Below are 21,614 nucleotides of genomic sequence, written 5' to 3' on the forward strand. Positions count from 1 at the left end.
TAATCAACATAAATCAAAATCTCCACTTTTTACTTCTCTGTCACTTCTGTTCTGATACCAGTTACCCATGCAGCACTTCTTCTGACCCTAGACACTGGAGCTGGGTCAGACTTCACTAGTTAAAGGACACAGGCCTCTGGACTACTAAGTTGGCCCAAGACTTCAGATGTCAGCCATAAGCTTGGGAGTCCCCTGGACTCCACTCACATCTGAACTGCTGGCTACAATTTGAGGTTTTCCTGCTATTGCTTCAGGATGCCAGCTGCATGCTTGGGGGTTCCCAATCTCCCTCACCTTGGACTGCTGGCTCCTGCTACTCTTTCGAGTTTGATAATTCACTGGAATGACTCACAGAACTCACAGGAGGTGCTATACTTATGGTCACAGCTTTATTATGAAAAGTACAAATCAGGATCAACATAAAGAAGAGACACATAGGGTGAGGTATGGGAGGGTTCCCAACACAGAGCTTCTTTGTCTCGAAGGGGGCATGTCATCCTCCTAAGAGCAGATGTCTTTCACCAACTAGGAAGCTCATGGAGATTGTGTCCAGAGCAGTTATAGAGGATTTTTGCCATGTCATAATGAGTTGGTCTTATGAAGTGGAATCACAAGGTGGGACCCCCTGGCCTGGCCAGCTCCCACTCAGGGCACCCCGTGGCACAACCAGTTAGTTAGGTGTGTTCTGGTGTTCCCATTGAAGAGACTTAAACTCTTAGGGAAATACCGTGGTTTTACATATGCCCTGGGAACCAAGGACAAATACCAAATTCTTTGGGTAAAGTTAACATAAACCCCACAGATACAGAATGGCAATTTTTCCAAGATGTCAAATCCAGGTATTCTAGATCCAGGGTTACTGTTCTTAAGCATCCTGCAACACCATCTTCCTTCCTAAAGAGTGAATGTGCCTGTCCTAGTTTGTTGCCCCATGAAATATTAAGACTACAACCGTAGTTTCTATTCCTTTCACGTTCTCTGCTGTTCAACTGAGAATTCTTATTGCATGTTTATGAACATCTATGTATAAAATGGTAAGGATACAAAAATGAGTTTTCTGCTTTGAAGATTAAAATCTATTCGTAGAGAAGAAATGTAAACGATAAAGTAGCATCTGTAAATTAACAGGTGAGAGTTAGTGTCAGGTTGGGGTCAAGGTTGATGATGGGTTGTGGGGATTAGGTTGGAAAGGGCCATGAAACACTCTGCTAAAGAAGCCTGGACTTTTTTTTTTTTTTTTTTTTTAACAACTCAAGAGAACTACTAAAACTTAAAAGTTTATATAGGTACAAAATGACCAAAGTTGCAATTACAGTCTTGTGGGAAGGTCAGACATTGAACAAGCAATTATAAGCATGAATAGTGTTACACTGAAGAGGTTTAGCTTGCAGTGGTGGCACCAAGGGTAACTCCCATAAACATCAAACCAAAAACTAAACCCGTTGCCATTAAGTTGATTCTGACTCATATCAGCACTACAGGACGGGGTAGAACTGTCCCGTAGGGTTTCCAAGGCTGTAAATCATTTCGAGAGCAGACTGCCACGTCTTTCTCCAGCTAGCAGCTGGTGGGTTAGAAACTGCTGACCTTTTGGTTAGCAGCCAAGCACTTAACTACTGTGCTGCTGGGGCTCCTTCGTATGGTGCTTGCTGTGAGAGTATAAAATGGAAGACACAGCTTGGTAAAGGGGATTAGGGAAGGCTTCTCAGAGGAAGTGACCTTTAAGCTGTGTCCTGAAGGATGAGTAGGCCTTGACTAAGGATAAATTTAGAGGAAGGCAGGCAGAGGAAATGCAGGCTGAGAAATTCTTGAGGCAGTAAAGAACCAAAGATCTGAGAGGATCCAAAATGACAGGGGTGAGAGGGAGCAAAGAGGAGGGGTGTGGGATGGTGCAGGGCCATAACAGGTTGTATTAAGAATATTGGGTTTTAAGGGAAATGGCGGTAAAGCATGATCAAACTGATTTTAAAAAATCATCTTGACAATGAATGGATTGGAGACATCTGGTTACCCAGTATGACAGCTAAAATAATGTAAAAACTTTGTCTCCTGAAAATACGTGGACATGCTGGATAAAATGCAGTAAATTTAAGAGTATAGCTGAGTTTATAAGGAAGAAAAGGCAATCCCTAAGTGTCATAACCAACAAGAAACAAAACAAAAAAAACAGAGGGATCAACACATGAATTGATTGGTTTGTCACCTTGGGAAAGTTGCTATCTCTGTTTTAGGGGCTTAAGTTTTAATGCATTTGTGGGTTAAGTGAAACAGGCTATCGACTCTCCCACCCCAACCCAAGACACACACATTAGCCAGAATCTATAAAGGTTTGCAAACACCAGTAGAAAGCATAGATTGGGAAGTTTCCTGCTTGCAGATTGGAAGCCTTTGGTCTGTACCTCATCTTGGTTTGGGTTTCAAATTTACATTTCCTACATGATTTCTTACTAGGTCTGGGAATTCTTAAATCCCCGAACACAGCATGAAATAAAAATCGGTTCTTTTTATTGGTACCTCCGGGGCTCCTGGTAAAAGCAAACACACAATCAGTCTATATGGATATTTTTATAACCAGTCCACACATTTTTCTCAGAGGAAAAAATAAGTCCCATAGAAGAAGAGCTCATAATATAAAACACGAGCAAACAATTCTCATAATTGAAAGTCAGCAAATACAACAAATACCAGGATTACATACCTAAGTGAGATAAGACACTATGAAAGAAAACAAGTGCTTATAATTGTCAAAAACGGAGAATAGCACATTAAGTGACAGGTTAAATAGGCTATGATACAGCCAATGGTAGCATACGTGAATTGGAATATAAAACTGATGAAGTACAGAAAGAACACAGTTAAAGAGATGATATATATGGAAAACAGGTTAAGAGACAGACGATAGGTTGTAAATAATGTGAATTTCATTAAGGCAGGATATTTTTTTCTCTGAAGTGTCCCAAGTGTCTAGAGCAGTGAGCAGCACAACTGGCATTCAGTATTAGTCAAAGTCCAGTATTTATTAGAAGTTGCATAAGGTGAGAAAGGGGAAAAGGCAATACTCAATGAGCTAAGAATTTTTCACAATTGATGAAAGGCATGAATATTTTAATCACGGAGAATACCAAACAGGATAAATTATTGACTTTCACTTCCACCTGTGAGGGCATAACCAATATAGACTTGCCCTTCTGCTGTAAACTAGGAAACTGAACAAAAAATTCTTTTCAGAAACTAGACAGTCAGAACCCTTTTTCTACAATTGCAGGATTATGAGCTCTGATAGAAAATAAGCAGAGTGAGCCCTATCTTCATCCCACATTCTTCCTGAGGCAGTTTTCAGAATTTTGCCACAAGGAGGTGGAATTCAAAGAGCCTGGTGATATTACTGAGTCAAGGAGATGAAGATTGCAGAGGACAGGGAAACCAGAATTTGCTAGTGGAGTAGGAGACAGGAAGGAACTATGCAGAGAAAGAGCTGCAGAATTCTGCTTAGGGGCTCCCTTGGGTCTTGGTTGAATACCAGCCTGTACGTGTATGGGTGAAACATCATGAAGCTAGGCACGAATACTGTAGACCAATAGCCCTCACAAACACAGATGTAAAGACCTTTAACAAAATATTTGCGAATCAAATCCAGCAAAATATTAAAAAGTACCTTTTTTCCATTCGTTCAAGGTTGGTTTAACATTGGAAAACCCATTAATGTAATTAACCACATTAACAGAATAAAGGAGAAAGAATATTATTTAATATCTATTGTTGATTCATTAACATCAAACTCATGGGCCAAAAGAACTAGGACTCATGCTTGAACAAAGCTGATCTAACACACATTTTCTCTGCAAGGCACATCATAGCTTTCTTGAACTTAGGAACACCAGACAATACTTCAGCACTATATTTGGGGACCATTTTATACAGCAAAATTGCCAATAAAAAAGGCACAAAAATGTGAAAAACGTGAAACAAAATAGACCACAATAAGGACACTTGTTTACGGTATAAAAGCTGAAGGAAAAAAGCAGAGCATCGCCTTGTTCCTCCCCACCTGGGCATGTGTGTGCATCGGGGAACTCAAATTTTTCTCCATTCTGCACTTGTCTGTAAAAGCACGTAAGTGTTAATTTTGGGGTTACAAATACATTTTAAATACACGTAAGTAAATTCATAAATACAAATCCATGAACAATGAGGATCAACTGTCGTTTGGAGTGAAAAACAAAACCTAGTAGTATGTTGTTTGAAGAGACATGTAAAACATATCAACATAGGATGGTTCAAAGAAATGGAAAAAAGGTATGCCAGGCAAATATTAACAATATACAGGTAAATATTATCCATATAGAAGCTGCCTGTGTATCAGATTTTAAGATGAAAAGCATTATTTTCAACAGTTATCACTGTTGAATATTTTCACTAGGAAAATAAAATCGATAAATTCGGAATTATTGTGCAAGATTTTATTACACTTCCTTCAGTAAGTGATAAAAAAAACAAAATTGGTAACAATATATACAATTTCCTCGACAAGCAACAGCAGAATAAGATGGTTTCAATGGCCAGTTCTACCAAACAGTAAGTATAATTTGTCCCATGGAAGAAAAGATTCTCAACTTATGAGACTAGTATAACCTTGATACCAAAAGTACAAGGTGTATGTAAGAAAAGATATAGGCAAAGTTTACTTATCACCATAGACATAAAAATTCCTAAATATTAGCAAATCAATTCTACCCGTGTATTTAAAAAATTGTGACAATCCAGTACTCAGAACAAAGCCAAACAAACCGATGGAAAGCTTGGTGTATGTCAAAGGCAGCAATATTCATCAGAGGGGAAAGGATTAATCAATGAATGTGCTGAGACAACTGGTATCTTCACGGAAAAAAATAAAAGTAGATCCCTACTCTTCAAAAAAACCTTCACTATTAAAAGACATTTCAGTAGAAAAGTGGGCAAAGACTATTCCATTTATGGAATGAGAATGACCAATACTTGAATTCTTATAATTAGATAGTGTCATTAGTAATTAAAACAAAGAGAAACACTTCATACTCATTGGTTTGGCCCATTTTAGGGTCCAATAACACAAAGTGATGGATAGCGTGTAGGGAGACTGGGATTTATGTTGCTGTGAAGCAAATGGTACATTCCCCGTGCCAGAATTGGTACAGCCACTTTAGAGAGTGATTTGGTAACCCATAGTAAAATGAGGTTTCAATATACTCTATAACTGAGCAACTCTTCTAGATATTAACTCCATGAAAACTTAGGCACCTGTATACATGGATACAGAATGTTCACTGCAGCACTAATTTGTAATAATGAAAAAGTAGAAACAAATCGCCTTTCAAAAGAGGAACAGATTTATTCTGGTTTATTTACAAAACAAAATACAATGGTGAAAATAATCTACATCAGCCAACATGGGATAAATCTCAAAAACAACATTAAGTCTGATACCATGAGATATGTACAATATAACATTGGCGTAAAATGTTAAAATACAAAGCAACACTTAACGGTCTATGGATACGATAGCAGAAATGCAAAAACATTAATAACAGTATGGATACGATAGCAGAAATACAAAAACATTAATATACAAAAACATTAACACCAAATTTAGGATAATGGTTGACTCTGAGGACAAAAGGAAGGTGAGGATCAAAGTTGATCAGAAAGTGTCAGAAAAGAATAACCTACAAACCAATGATTTAGAGCAGGAGTTGGCAAACTTTTTCTGTGAAGGCCCAGAAAGGAACTATTTTATGCTTTACAAGCCAAGAAGCAAAATGAAAGTTATTATGTAGGTATTTATTTGGGTTCAAAATGACTTGTTTGCTATCATCAAAATCAGTTAGAAGTATTCGATTATTTTTCAACCATTTAAAACTGACTGCTGATCTACAGCATGCAGCAGTCCAATGAGCTTTCTATGATGATGGAAATGTTCTACATCTACACTGTCCAATATGGTAACCACTAGCCACATGTGGCTATTGAGCACTTGAAATGTGGTTACTGGCACTGAGTTGAATTTTAAATTTTATTTCATTGTAATTAATTTATATCAAGATGGCCACTCTAGAGTTTCCACAAATTAAAAAAACAGGTATAAGAGGAGGAGTTGAACAAGCAAACGGGAAGAATAAGAGAGACTGTGATGGGAGAGTAGGGTATATGAATCAGTGATTTAGGAAACAGAAAAACTTTGATGAAAAGGATTTTGGGTGTGAGTGAAATGGAATGCATAAAGATACGGAGATGCAGTTGAGAAAAATTGAGGTCAGGACTGGAAGGGTCACCCAGTAAAATCAGAATTTGTTGATCACGGACCTGGATATTCCACAATGAAAAGTTTGAAAGAAAGAAGGGTTAGGTTGAGAATGTGGACGGGAAGCTGAGAGTTTCATGGCACTGACTACAGAGAATACTGAGGAAAACAAAATAGAAATGTCCAAGGATGAGGACAGTGGCAACTAGAAAGTCAGACACCCAGAGAGACAAAAAAACATAAGCACAATCATATACAAAACTTTATTGGTCTTTAAAAATTTGAAGAAATAAAGTGAACTGAACTAATTCCCTTTTTTGGTTCATCAGAAACTTCATACAAAGGTAATACAAAAAGCCCTTTTAACATTTGAGGTTTTTTACTAAATAAGGGGCTATCCTGAAAGTACACGACATAGTATGTGATTTTGCTGAGGCATCACTCTGAATGCACCCTTAAGAGCTGGGGGTTCCAAGCTAGCCACGTACATAATTCCTGAGCCTAATCATAAATTCTCTAATCATAATCTCACACACATTTTCTCTGACAAATTAAATGCAACAGTGGCATAAGGGATCAAAAAACAACTTAGGGCATACCCTGCTGTCAATGTGAAGAATTTACTTTATTCAAATATTATAATAAGGACTTTCAAAAGATCCTCAACCTGTCTTAAAAAATCATTCACTCTAGCATCTCCTACTTAAGGGAAAAATAAGGATGCCGAAGCTTTTAATTTAAACACCTTAATTTAAATAACCCAGAATCATCATTAATTCTCAAGTAGGACACATTTTGGCTACAAATTAAAGGTTTTAGGCAGTGTAAGAAATCTAAACCATTATAGTGCTAAAGTCCAGTTATTTATATTTAAAAGAAAAAAAAAAAACCTAAATTTATTAAATTTTAAGTATAGTTTTGAAGAAATTTTCATGATCTAGAGTCCTGTCAAGAGAATATTCTATGGCAACAGTTCAATCCACTGGTGTACTACCTTATGTATTATCTCATAAGCAACAGAAGGGAGTGTAGGATAAATTTCAACGCCATCTAACAAAAATTTCATTTTATTTGCTTAATGCTTTTTTTTTTTTTAGAACTGCATCTGGCGTCCCTTTTTTGCTTGAAAACAGGAGAATTCAAGAAACACAAATCTGTGAAACGGTCCCCTCTTCTTAGTTTCCTGTTAGGGTAAAAGCAGACCTTAAGTATCATAAGCATCCCGACATTAACTTACTCTTCAACATAAAGTTATTGTAAAATATGCCCATTTTAATATTTCCACTTTGATTTTTTATTCAACTTTTGTCTTTCAAATCAGACTCATTCCTGAACAGAGCTCTATAATCTTATTCTCCCCAAATGTATCATTAAAAATGAATTTCCACAAATCAAATACTTACGAAGATAGCGTGGGTTCCTTATAGTTCACGCTGACAGTGCACCTACGCTTAGGCAGAGATGCTACTGGGCTTCCTTTTTGCTTTTCTGGAGAAAGAGAAAGTTTTCTGATCCTTATTACAGGAGTCATGGAAACATTGGTGATATCCTTCAGGCTACGACGCGGCGACTGGTGATTTTTAAGTGGTGCGCCTACAAAAATAACTTTTACTGAATATGGTTCCAAAACAGTTACATGAGTTAAAATTGTACTTAATTATATACCCTAAGTGTATATAAAGTCCAGTAGTTAATCACACAAGGAGCCCTGGTGGCGCAATGGTTAAGCGTTACACTGCTAACCAAAAAGCTGGTGGTTCGCACTCACCCAGCAGCTCAGTGGGAGAAGGAACTGGCAATCTGCTCCTGTAAAGATTACAGCCAAAAAAAAATCCTATGGGACAGTTCTACGGCCGCATGGGGTCACTATGAGTCAAAATTGACTCGATGGCTCCTAACAACAATTTTATAATACAGATTTTAAAAAATCTTTCAATTATTTTTTTCTTTTACTTTCATCCCTTATGATGTTGAAATACTGATTGCTGTATATGTGAAGAGCTGATACAACAGAACACTTTACTAGAACTTAAAAAACAAACAAACCAACCCTTTTATGATGCTTGGCATAATGAATTAGTTTAAACTAATTGTGGAATTTCATTTTAGTCATATCTTGCTATTTACAATCATCAAGGCCCTTCTCTCTTTCAATGCCAAATTTAGCAATCCAAGAGCTTCTCAAAGTCTTATAAAGCCACTTGAACTCCTTCTATTAAATGAGCATTCTAAATCTTAGCCTCTTGGTAAGCTAAGAGGAGAGGAGTTCTCTTTAGTAAAGCTCGTATGTTAAGACGTTATCCAGTGTTTTCCTCCCATAAGGATTTGAGTTACCCTACAGCTTTGTAACTATGTCTACACTGGGAGGTAGGTACACAGCACATAGTAAGGATACTACAGAAAACGAGGTTTCCCATCTTAAAAATGATCTTTGCATGCTGCTGCTGTTAGTTGTAGTGAAGTCGATTTGGACTCATGGAAAGCCATTTAACTTTTTTAGGCTTTGTTGTCATTGTTAAGTGCTGTTTTCTTATCAACAAAACAGCCATGATGATACATATACTTCATATAGTTGTTCTGAGGATCAAATGAAATAACAATACCTTGAAAACGGTAGAATCTGCCTGTATATGTCAGTTTTACCATATCAAATAAAATTCCCAGATGAGAATCTTTGTAGGAGGTGCAGGCTGGAGCACCAACATTTGAACCACGCATATTTTCATCTAACCGTGGCAAGATTTTCTGAGCCACAGTTTTTAGATTAGAAATGCCTTACAAAAGAATACTAAGCTCACCAATTAAGGAAAAAGTTTCTTGGTCTCATTAGGCCACCTTCATTAACTAGAAAATTACGTTAAATCATAAAAAAAAAAACCCAGTGCCGTAGAGTTGCTTCCGACTCATAGCGACCCTATAGGACAGAGTAGAACTGCCCCAAAGAGTTTCCAAGCAGCGCGTGGCGGATTTGAACTGCCGACCCTTTGGTTAGCAGCTGTAGCACTTAACCACTGCGCTACCAGGGTTTCCATGTTAACTCATGGTTCCTGTCAAATATAATGCAACGTCATTACAATGTCAGGTCACTGGATTCAAATTTGATTTCATTTTCATGGGGATGGTTTGGAAGAGTACATAAAAGATATTTTAATCCCACTTACCTCTTACAAAAAAAAAAAAAAAAATGAGGCCTTTGGGGGCTCATTTACTAGAAATAAAAATGCTTTCCACTATAATATTTATTGTTAAGAGGACTTAAATTAGCTTGAAGTAGGTCAGAACAACACAACTGTGATTTCCACCCCCAGTCCCCCACTGTTTTATTAATCTGTAACTTTCCCCTCAAAACAGACAGATGGTAAGTCTCTAGCCTCCCCTAGGGAGACAGATGGCAAGTATGGTATACAGTATATAAGCACCACGCGCAATCAGTTATTATAAACATTAAAAATATAGACAAACAAGTTGGATCACTTACTGGTAGGAGTTTCAGTTGGCTTGGGATCCTCCATCTCTTTTTCACCCGTACATTTTGGTCCTGTTTTAGATCGACGCCTGGTAATTGGGCTCCTGTCTGATTTGATGTCAAGATTTTGAATGTTCTTGCAAACGTTTTTAGGAGGCAAATAGAAGTCATCGGAATCATCTCCTGAATCACTTGACTCACAGATGCTCACGTCAGACTCACTGTTGATTTCTTTTCTTGTAGAATCACTGCTTACTATATTTTGTCGGAAAGGAGTGAGGTGAACGCCCTCTTCCAAATTAAAATTATAAGCATCACTGGAACTGACAGACTTATCCAAATTTTTTTGGCAAACAGTTTTTTTATTTTCACTTTTGTCCCCTTTACATCTTTTTATAGACTTTGATTTCCTCCTTCTGTTAGCTTTTCTGTTCTCTTCTCTTTTTCTTCTTTGTGCATTTCTATTCTTAGTTTTAGTTTGTTCAGATTTAGACTCTAAAATGACTTCTTTTGTTATAGTAAGGCTTTCTGGGTGAGTCAGCTTTGGGGATAAGTTAATTTTGTCCTTGTTCCATTGACAAACATCTTTTTCTGCATTTTCAGGTATGTTTATACTTATTAGCGGGTCTGCAAATCTAATTCTTTCCCATTCAAAAGATTCTCCTGGCAAATGACTGGTTTCAAAGTCAGCAAAGGTATCGAACTGACATAGATTATTAAAATGTCTCTTTAAACCTCGACGGACAGATACAGTTCTAGGTAAGGCGTTATCAGGAGACTTATCTTCACCTGAATCAAAATCGAATCTCAGTCTTTCATGAGGAACAGCAGGTATCTGCTCTGAAAATTTAAAAAATAAATGAGAACAATGGTGTTACTTTATGGAGATTTTAATTTCAAGAATCTTAGAATTCAGTGTTAAAAATGGAGTGACTGAAAAGTCATCTGTAGTTTTCCTACATATACTGTAAGTAAATAAAAATTTGAGGAACTTAATATTACCATCTAGTTACTTGGCAATGATCAACTGATGAGTTCCATCTGACCTGTGAAAGAATCTTATATAACCTTTTAAAAATATTTTAACTTGGGGTTTTATATGCCTCTGGAAAAGAAATCAAACTATTCAACTGAAACCCCTAATAAATTTATCAATAAGATATCTACCACCTATTTTATTTAGGTATGCCATTACTAGGTTCTGTGAGTAATAAAAAAAGAGGACACTTAGAATCTCATTGGAGTTATAAACATTATCTACATGAAGAAAACCAAGTAACTTCCAAATGGGTAGTCTGTATATATCTGTGATTATAGGATTCAGAAAAAGAGAACTTTATATCCTAAAGTAGGACAGATAAAGTGGGAGCTAAGTTGTTCTTTGAAAAATGAGCAAGATGTGAAGAGTTGGAAGGCCTTTCAGGTGAGAAATATAATCCATATCTTTAGGAAAAGTGAGGATATTCATTTGGTTATGCTTATTCAAACACTATCCCTTCTTCAAAGCTTAGTTCAAGTCAGGGCTTCGAACCAGTTTATTCTGTTTCGAACCCTTAGCCAAGGATTTGGATTTCTATCAAGTTATCTGCTGAGAATTTGCATTTTTAACAAGTTCCCAGGAAGTTATACATAAGAATCAGCTGGGGGATCTTATTAAACTATGGATTCTGATTCAGTATATCTGGGGTGGAAATACAGATTCTCAGCAGGGAACTTGTTAGAAATGAAATCAGCAGTGGGTAAATTGGAATGAAGAGGTTCTAAGCCCTGGTTCAAGGGGAGGGGAGTGATGTATAAACTGATACATCAATATACAAGGAATAAGAAGAGCATGGCATTGGAGTTCATCTTTGGGTTTAAATCCTAGCTCTTATCAGTTGGGCTACTTCTTGTGAGATGCTTTACTTCTTTGAGTTTATACAAAATGGGACTGCCTGTACCTGTATTCCAAGTTGGCTGTATGTAAAATGCCTAATGCAGAACCTGGCACATAAAAAACCTGGCACATAGCCAAACCAAAAAAAAAAAAAAAAAAAACCCAAACAACCAAACCTACTGCTGAGTCAATTCTGACTTATAGCAACCCCATAGGAGAGAGTAGAACTGCCCCATAGAGTTTCCAAGGCGAGCCTGGTGGATTCGAACTGCTTGCCTTTTGGTTAGCAGCTGTAGCCCTTAACCACTAGCAGGGCTGTGTAAACTGTAGCCAGAGTTATAGCCAAGGATTCTGAGGACAGTTTTGGCACAGCAGATGAATGTGTTTTAAAATTCTATCATTCTGTGTGAAATAAACTGACTTGTTTTGAGTGAATACCAGATTAAACCCGCTGCTGTCGAGACTAGCAGATAAAAAACTTAAAAAAAAAAAAGAATAGAGTCATTTAAATTGTGTTACTTATTTGAAAAGATCTGTTGTCCTTAATATTTTTGATTCTCACTTGAATTACCTTCTACTTGGAATGATTCTCCCTGTCCTGGAAGGTCAGCTTCCTGCAGAGGAATTTGCCTTAGAAAATACCAATGAAAAAAAAAGTTTATTTGACAATCGTGTAATAAAAACAAATTTAATTATTTTCCTATTAAATTACATTAAAAAAAATTTTTTAAGTACTACTTCATAATTCCATTCCAAACCAGTACATCTGTTCTGTATCAAAGGAAACCAAAACATCAAATTGCACAGATGCTTGTTTGTTTTGATTGACATTCAACTTCCATGGTAATTTTAGGGACTAACATACTCAAGTTGGACAGTCCTCCTGAACACATGCCAGAACTTGGAAGTTCATTGAACTGCAGAAACGGCCAATCAGAAGTGACTTACCAAATATTTTAAGGAAAGCAGTTTGATTACTCAAGTCTTTAGGAGTCTGCTTAAATCATTAGCTGAGCTGTGATTTGTTGGTAGTGTGTGCTTTTACGGTGCTGCAGTATTGGCTCCTCTGAAGTTGTTAACATAGTGCATTTTCTTTAAAGCCCCCTCTGGTTTATCAAACAAGACATTTTCTTTATGCTCTATTACTATTACTGGTAGCTTCTTTCTAATTGTAAGTTCATTCTTTGTTCTCTGTAGAGACTGTCCCCTGCAGATATCAAAAATTAAGTACAGCTGTAGGTAACAGACAGTGCTGTGGTAGCCACCTAATAACTATTTAAAAAATGCTACAGTTTAACAGTTTAATAAAGCTATTCAGGATTAAAATTAATCTCTGAGGACAGAAATCATATTAGTGGTTACTTCTGCAAGGAGAGGTAATAGACTGGAAAGGGAGATGAGGGAAGTCTCTATGATAGTGGTTCTCACTGGGGCAATTAGGCTCCCCAGGAGATACCCGGCAATGTCTGGAGACAACTTAGGGGGTGTCACTGACATCCAGTGGGTAGAGGCCAGGGATGCTGCTAGACATCCCGTGACACACAGGACAGCCTCCACAACAAAGAATCATCTGGTCAAAAATGTCAACAGTGCCGAGACTGAGAAACCCTGGGCTAGAGAGATGTTAAAGCTATCTTAATTGAGATTTTGGTTTCAAAGGCGTATATGTCAGTCAGACTCGTCAAACTGTGCAGTTGAGATTTGTGCATTTTACCACATGTAATTATATCTCAATAAAACATAAACGAACCAATAAAATACACTCCATTCAAGAGGAGATGCGGATGAGGGTATATGGGATCTGACCGTGTTTAAAAATAAACTGGTCCAGCAAAACAGTGTGACAGCTATGTTAAATAAGGTGTTTTATTATATTTATTTTATAACCAGACTATTTTAATACTGGCAAAACAGCACCATTTGAATAACCAAATCCTTCTTAGAATAAAAACATTCTGTATCACGAAAAATACTATGAAGGGACCAGTTTAAAAAGTTTAGAAAAGTTTTTTTTTTCCCCCTAGCCATTAAGAAAGTAACTAAATATAAGAGGGGGGAAAAAAAAAAAAAGGTTTGGTTTGGCTATTTGTAACAGAATTTTTAACATATCAAATTTTCTTAAATGTATTCCTAATAGAGCATTAGACTTCAAATGTAATTCAATATGATGCAAACTTTCTTTAATAAATATAGCACAGATTATGATTATTAATAAAGAACTTTGATACTAACAGTAAATTCTTCAAAGCTAATTCCCCAGAGCTGTCATTGCCATTGGAGTCGATTCCAGAGGGACTTATTTCCTGGTTCTGTTAATGTATTAAAACACAAGAAAACACTGTTACAACTGAAGTATTCATAACAGAGCATTTGTTTATTCAACAGTAAACACTTACTGACAGTTCACTATGGAGCCAGGCACTTTCTAGAAACTGGGACTATAGCTGCTAAAAAGCAGATCAAGTCCTGCCCTCTAATGCAATGAGAGAGAAAATAAAAAAAAGAGATATATAAATAATTTCGGGTAGTGTAAGTGCTACGAAGAAAATGCCTAGGGTGAAGTGACAGAGTTAATTGATGTTGGAGGGTTCCTTTAGATTAGGTGACTTTGATCTGAAATATGAAGAACATGAAGGAGTCGACCATTGAAAGATCAGGGGGAAGACCAGCAGTGGAAATAGCAAATAGAAAAGTCACAATGTAGGAAAAACCTCGCTGTGTTCAGGAATAAAAGGCTGTTGTGGCTGGACCATAAGAATGGTAGATGTCCATGGAGAGGTCAAATAATATAATACCTTGAGACTCATGAGTCTGGATTTTGGGTAATGGTAAGTCAATATAATAGTAGGGAAGCAAAACGATGTAAGTTCTAAAGAGATCAATTTGCCAACTGTGTGAAACATGGATTAAAAGGGGTCAAGGACAGAGGATTTAGGAGGCCATCACAGCAAATTAAGCAAGATAGGACATTAGCTAGGACTAGAATCTTTTGGAAAGGAGCCCTGGTAGTGCAGTGGTTAACTGCCTGGCTGCTAACCAAAAGGCTTGAGGTTTGAAGCCACCAGCTGCTCCGTGGGGGAAAGATGTGGCAGTCTGCTTCCATAAAGATTATAGCCTTGGAAACCCTATGGGGGCAGTTCTACTCTGCCTTATATGGTAGTTACGAGCCGGAATCGACCTGACAGCACCTAACAGTCTTAAGGAGTTGAAGCTCAGAGGTGGCTTTGAGATAATAAAGCTTCCTCAAAGACTGAAGGAGGGTGGGGAGAGGGGGCAGGTAGGGACAACAAGGGAGAGGGATACCTCTTAGGGTTTTGGCCTGAGCAAACGGCTAGGTTACTCTCTTGAAATGAGGAAGACTTATGGAGGGAGGTAGAAATATAGGTTATCTTTGGGAGGGAGAAAGTAGAGTTGTGCTTTGGACAAAGTAGGCTTGAGATACTTTATAAACATTTAAGTGAAGATATTAAGTAGTAACCATGTGTGTATATGTGTGTATGTGTAAACATGTATATTTGTGCTCATGTCTTGGGTTATATATTTGGAAGGCACCAGTAGATATGCAGTATTTAAAGCTATCAGAGAGGTAAGATAAGGCAGACAATTGGCATTTAAAAGTAAAGAAGCAGCCAGCAAAGGAGACTAACATGGAAAAGAAAGGCAGAAAGAAAACTAGGGGAGTATGTTAAAAAAAAGCCAAGAGCTTAAAGTATTTCAAGCAAAAAGTAATCTCTGTGTTGAATATTACTACAAGGCAATATTCTTACTGCAAGTAAGAAGACAGAGAGGTGACCAGTGGACTTGGTAATATGGAGGTTTTGGTGATCTTGACACAAAGTGACAATAGAATGGAAAGGATATAAGTCTGATAAGAGTGGGTTCAAATGTGAATGGACGCTGAGAAAAGTGAAGACAGCGAGTGCACTGTCTTCTTTGGAAAAGTTCTTGCTGTGAAGGGAAGCAGAGAAAAGAGTAGATAGAAGAGAGAGACCAGGAGAGGCTTCTTTTCCTCTTAAGGTGAGAGATACTAACCCACATTTGTATGATGGCTGGAATGATCCAGTAGAGAGGGAGACATGTGTTGCAGGAGTGGAACAAACTTTCAAGTGCAAAGTCCTAGAGGAGGTGAGAGGAAGGGAAGGAAATCTGGTGCATAAGTGCAGGGTCTGGGCTTTGATAGAAGGAGGGACACTTATGCCACTGAAGATTACAGCCTTGGAAACCCTATGGGGCAGCTCTACCCTGCCCAGTAGGGTAGCTATGAGTTGGAATCAACTTGATGGCACACAACAACAACAACGGGAGGAGAGAAGATGGACAATGCAAGCATAGACACAAAGATTTGGCGATTCATACTGAGATTTCTTAAAAGTCATCCTAATTTAGCTTTTTAAAAATTTTATGCACACAGAATATGCTATTCTTACGCTGAATGAGTTAAAATTGTTTATCAGATATAAAATAACCAAACAGTTAATGCTGTTAAGTTTTAAATTTTAATATCAATATAGCTAATGTTCTGAAACTAGTCATACTATTGAGGGCTATCAAAGAGAAAAGGATATTTTAACTCTACAGTGATATAATTCAAACCTAAATTATTAAAAAGATGCATTATAAAATTTAAGGTTGAGAAAAAGCTATCAGAAATTACTTTCTGATTAATCCTTATAAGCTAACTACTGGTAGGCAAGAAAAACATTCTCATTATTAAAGCACTTTAAGCTCCATTACTATTAAATCGACTTCATCAACACGGACGTGCGAGGTCAGAATGATGGTTGAGAATGAATAACACGCCAAACAAACATATGGAGCAAAACGAACTCTGAGGTTTTAGGTAGTAGGAGTATATTCATGCATCAGCTAACACTGACAAATGTGAAACGGCCTGCAATTATAGAATTTCCCCCCAATGTTTTTGTGATTATCTCACTGGATACTCAGTTTACACTATTTCTTCTGGGTGACTTCAGCAAAAGCTTTAGAAAGGGAGGAGGGAGATTGGAAGGACTTTTTTTCTCACTAGTTACTAAACAAGGGGGAAAAAAAAAACTAGGAAAGATTACACTTTGAAGAGGAAAAATTTTAATATTTTAGCCTTTATATTAAAGTAGAGAAATCCTGTCTAATCTTTGTACAGGCAATCTCAAACTATACTGTATATGTGAGCTCTGGTGGCGTAGTGGTTAAGTGCTTGGCTGCTAACTGAAAGGTCAGCAGCTTGAACCCACAAGTTGCTCCTTGGGACAAAGATGTGGCAGTCTGCTTTCATAAAGATTACAGCCTCAGAAACCCTATGGGGCAGTTCTACTCTGCCCTATAGAGTTGCTATGAGTTGGAATCGACTCAAAGGCAATGGGTACATATAATACACATATTATACTGAATGAGCTAAACAACCAGAAATTTAATCGTGCTAAAAGTTTTTTTTTTAAAGTTTTATTTATTGATACTAAATTTCAGTATCAATTTAGCTCATGTTCTGGTATAGTACTATTAGTGAAGGTAAATAATATATATCCATATGTGTATATCATATGTGTGTGTTATCTATACACATACACAAACACACTCTATACATCATACATTAAAAAAGACGGAATCACCTTTGTTGGAAGGAAGAAAGAACTCTTACCAACTTTAGGGTTGCTATGAGTCCGAATCGACTCGACGCAGTGGGTTTGATTCTTTTTTTTTTTGCTGTCAGTGGAGAAGCAGTTCTAACTACTTTCTCGTCTCCTCCTATACCCTGACCTTAATCACCAACTGTCTTCACGGGAACAGCAAATGAATGGCAGGAAGAAAGCAGATTTTGTTTTGTGAACACCTGACACTCACCACTGCTTTTCTCTTTCTCTGCTCCATGCAGTTTCCCTGGCCGTGGTTTCTGGGAAAAGGGAAGGAGTAACTAGCTCATTGTCACTCCTCTCAGGACTAGCGTGCAATGAGACACAAAGGATATTCTAAACTACACTTTCTCCATGTGTGCTACATTTTGGCTGGCAGGACCATACTTGAGCCCCTTCTATACAACCTTGGATATAAACAGAATCAGATTAAAAACTGTTTTTAATAAAAATGTTCAGGATATTTCTTGTTTGGGAGTTGATGTACAGTCTTCCATATTTAGCCAACTAGTAGGTAAATATGATTCCCCAAAAAGCACTTAAATACTCCCCACCCCCTAAATAAAGACAGTTCTTATAGAAATCCATTGGATAGCAAAGCTACATAGAAAATCAAGAGTTATGGCATTAATCAAACCTATTGGACTAATCCAATTGAACTACCACTTTTAGACTTTTAGCTTAGTGGCCTTACCTTTGACTCACTTAGTTCACCATTCAAAGGGATGCAATAGTAGCAAAGTGGGCAAAACCAAAACCAAACCCACTACCATCGGGTCGATTCCGACTCAGAGCAACCCTATAGGACAGGGTAGAATTGCCCCAGAGTTTTCAAGGAGCGCCTGGCAGATTCGAACTGCCGACCTCTTGGTTAGCAACCACAATACTTAACCACTATGCCACCAGGGTTTCCAAAGAGGGCAAACTCCACTTTTATCATTGACTGCATGGCAAGGATCAGCATGAATCTAATTGCCAGCTGGAAATGGATTCAAGCCTCACTTTCCCACAACTCCATACCTAGTCGACAGCCACTTACTTCCATGGCAATTCCTCTCTCTGACCCTAACCACCCAGAATCTGATCTAGACCTCATCCCCGGCTACCTGGAGCTGTGTCAAAACATCCCTGGTCACCCAAGGCCAGGTCACAGGGGACGAGACCTAGGCTCAGGAGTCTGCACAACTCCCTGAACTTCAGATCAGCTGACTTCTCTCTCTCTCTCTAGTCTGGGACTAAGTCACAAGTTCAAAGGACTCTCCTTCAGCGACTGCGCATGCAGCCTTTCTTTGTCCACCAGCCACCCAAAGCCAGTTCCTCATGAGTTAGGACTGTGCTTCAGACTGACTGTGTAGCCCTCCTCTGAATTAGCTATACCAAGCTAAGTCAGAGCCTCACTGCCCCTTGTGGGTTTGTTAATTCTCTATAATGGCTGACAAAGTTCGCAGAGACTATTACCTATAGTTATTATAACCAGAAAGGATACAAGTGAAGAGACGCATCAGGCAAGGTCTGGAAGAGTTCCTGGCATGGGGACCCTCTCCTGTGCATGCATGTTCTCACCAATCCAGGAGGCCCCAGAGAGAGAGCTCCAAGATCCAGGGGCCCTTAGTCATTGAATACGCATGACTGGGGCTTTAATGAACAGTTATGATCCCACCAATCAATAAATATGCAAGATACGTCTTGCCCTATCCCTTCCTGAAGCTACCTCAGCAGGTGTGGGGCCTGTGTCATCCCTACTTGCCTGGCTATTTTGGAAAACAAAAGCATCTTAATTGTTCAGGCTGTTTTCAAAAACCAGACACAAAATGCCAAATCCAGTTCTGTCTCACAGGGACCAATGGTGGAAAAGTTTAAGCTATTTCCTCTGCACTTTGTCTTGCTACCTGCTTTCAGAACTAAGTTAGACGATCACAGGCCTCGATCACCTTTATGCGTGAGGCTTGTTTAATTGACCAGACACAACAGTTTGGCTGGAGCTCTATACAAGGATATGTTTGAATCAATTCACTAAAAACAGACTATCAATTGGTTTAAATAATATACTCGATCCAAACTTTTTTTCTAAGAAACCAGCCTTTGTAATGAATATACCTGAGCAGGTTCTTCCGTTTGATGTGAAGTAAATTTTTCTTTTAAGGCATATAGCTGACATGCGAGGTAGTAACATTCTTTTCTTAGCTGTAGGATGATATCTTGGGCTTCTCTCACTTTGGATTTTTCACTTTCCAAAGCCAAAACTAACATTCTATTGTTGTCCTGGTAATTTTTCAGCAGTGTAGAAGTGTTGCCTAAAAGAGGATGAAAAAATTGTATTAGTCACTAAATCTAAATTTTAAAAGTGATGCAAAAGGACAAGATGAAAATCTCTTACTGGTTATCTGGCATGGCGCAGCTACAAAAGACTTGCGTTTGCCAATCTGTGACAAGTTTTTATTCCTTTTCTCTTTCATTCGTTTCTTTATGTCTTCAAGACTATCCTGAAAGGACTTTTTAAGACACCGTTCCTTGGCCATTTTCCGGCTAGGAATTAAAAAAAAAAAAGAAAAAAATTTTTAAAATCTTTCCAAGAGGCAACGTTGTTATAAAATATAAGATTGAAAACACAGGTTGTCCATAAAGAAGTGACCACAGATAGCTAACCTCGTAACATCCGAGATTTTGATGCTTTTGAAAGTCTTCCCTATTACATTTAATCAAGTTAAAATCACAAAAGAAACATGTCTCATCGGAAGTTTTATTCCCAGCCTAGGCGGATGTTTTTAACAGGGGGTGTGGTAGAGAGCAAATGAAAACAGACAGGTGGGATGTCGGTCTCCATCTGCGTAGCGTTCTCATAAGGGGTCTTGATTAAAAAGAACGTGGGATGTTTGATCTCCGTCTGTAATTTTCTCATCAGCTTTGCCGCGGAGACAGCCAGGTAGGACTCTGGTCAGCGCCGGTATCTCCAGGGCAGCCGACGAAGCCAAAGGCCTGAAACACGGTGACGCGCTTCACATAGTTGCCGATTTGTGTGCCCTTACGGTGAAGAGGCCGGCTTTGAACTAACGTAAGTGCTTCACTTACACAATTTAACCCATACAGCACCGCAAGGTAGGAGGTTCGGGTCTCCTCTAATTTAACAAAAGGAGCATCGGAAGATGCAGGTCGGGTGGCTCAGCAGATAGGCACCCCGTCCTCCCGACTCCACAGACCGAACTTTCGGCCACTTAGATCGACAAAAACCCCTGAGGGAGGCGGAATAGGGGTCACGACGCCCCCGTTTCCACACCTGCAACCCTGCGGCCTCCTTTTCGCCGGAGGGGCTCCTGGAAAGGTGGGGGGTGGGGAGGGAAGGAGTGCTGGAAGCGGGCACGGCGATCGGCCTCCCGCGGGCGCGTCCAGAACAGTACCTCGGCTGCCACCTCTGCCGCCGCCGTCGCCCTCTTCACATCCCAAGACTCCGCGAGACTGTCCCGCCGCGCGTGAGTCTCCGACCCGGGTTTCCCCGGGCTCTGGCACCGTCTCCTTTCTCCCGCGACTTCCGCGGCCACATTCGAAATTTTCCGCTGGGCTCGCCCATTGGCTGGCTGAGAGGAGACCACGTGATACGACAGCGCCTCCGTCAGTCACCAGCGCAGGGCGAGTCCCGCCCCGCCGTGAGGCGCCACGTGACAGACTTAGTCCCGCCCCCGAGCTTCCGGGCATCCAGCCCCAAGCCCGGAGGCGGAGCCATTAGTCCAGCCGCTGGACCGAGGGGGAGTTTTCACCTCAGCGTCTCTGGGATTTTAGCCTCCGAGACCTTGAAAACTAAAACCCAAACCCGTTGCGGTCAAAGCCAATTCTGACTTATAGCGACCCTATAGGACAGAGTGGAACTTCCCCAGCGGGTTTCCAAGGCTGAAATCTTCTCCGAAGCCGACTGCCACATCTTCCTCCCGCGGAGCAGCTGGTGGGTTTCAGCCGCCGGCCTTTCGGTTAGCAGCAGAGCGCTTTAGCCACTGTGCCACCAGAGCTCCTCCGAGACCTTTAAGGAGGAGTAATTTAGGTCGTTGAAAAACTTCCTGGTTCTTTGCTGTTACAGCTTCTCATCTCCGCGGTGGTGCTCAAGGGCTCCCTCTTCTGAAGAGAATCTCCTTGGTTGGAGAGTAGTCAGTCCGCTACACAGAGGTAGCTTTTAGGGGAATTAAAACCAAAACAGGGAGCAAATTTGGGATTAACGGGATATTATTAGGGAAAATGAAGATACCGGAACTATTCAGGTCTTGTACCAGGTTCTTTCTTTTTGTTTTTCTCTCTGGCTCTTTATCCCTCAGGATATCGCACCAGTATCCATCCGGTTACCTACCCAGAAACCTAGGGAATCATCCCTGTTTATTCTTT

General features: G+C 39.2%; 1 protein-coding gene across 3 annotated transcripts; it reads right to left on the reverse strand.

Moving 5' to 3' along the window:
* Positions 1–4,417: 4,417 nt before the first annotated feature.
* On the reverse strand, positions 4,418–20,758 carry SGO1 (shugoshin 1). 3 transcript variants are annotated; one of them, XM_003415788.4, is made up of 8 exons: positions 20,645–20,758; positions 19,627–19,775; positions 19,347–19,543; positions 13,852–13,928; positions 12,191–12,249; positions 9,756–10,583; positions 7,681–7,870; positions 4,419–7,460 (listed from the first exon to the last, which is right to left on the reverse strand). In XM_003415788.4, exons 2-8 carry the CDS (start codon positions 19,766–19,768, stop codon positions 7,340–7,342), a joined length of 1,614 nt encoding a protein of 537 aa, XP_003415836.2. In that variant the 5' UTR covers positions 19,769–19,775; positions 20,645–20,758; the 3' UTR covers positions 4,419–7,339. The 3 variants fall into 3 exon arrangements, with proteins under 3 accessions (XP_023410688.2, XP_003415836.2, XP_064133426.1); XM_023554920.2 differs by lacking the exon at positions 20,645–20,758 and having other exon boundaries at positions 4,418–7,460; positions 19,627–19,770; XM_064277356.1 differs by having other exon boundaries at positions 7,371–7,870.
* Positions 20,759–21,614: the final 856 nt, after the last annotated feature.

Source organism: Loxodonta africana, chromosome 27, assembly GCF_030014295.1.
Source record: "Loxodonta africana isolate mLoxAfr1 chromosome 27, mLoxAfr1.hap2, whole genome shotgun sequence".
Lineage (NCBI taxonomy): Eukaryota > Metazoa > Chordata > Mammalia > Proboscidea > Elephantidae > Loxodonta > Loxodonta africana.

Coding starts and splice junctions, on each gene's coding strand:
- SGO1 (XM_023554920.2), bottom strand. CDS start 19,768: ATGGCCAAGGAACGGTGTCTTAAAAAGTCCTTTCAGGATAGTCTTGAA. Junction 19,544..19,626: donor TGCGCCATGCCAGATAACCA/GTAAGAGATTTT, acceptor ATCCTCTTTTAG/GCAACACTTCTACACTGCTG. Junction 7,461..7,680: donor AAGGAACCCACGCTATCTTC/GTAAGTATTTGA, acceptor TTACCCTAACAG/GAAACTAAGAAGAGGGGACC.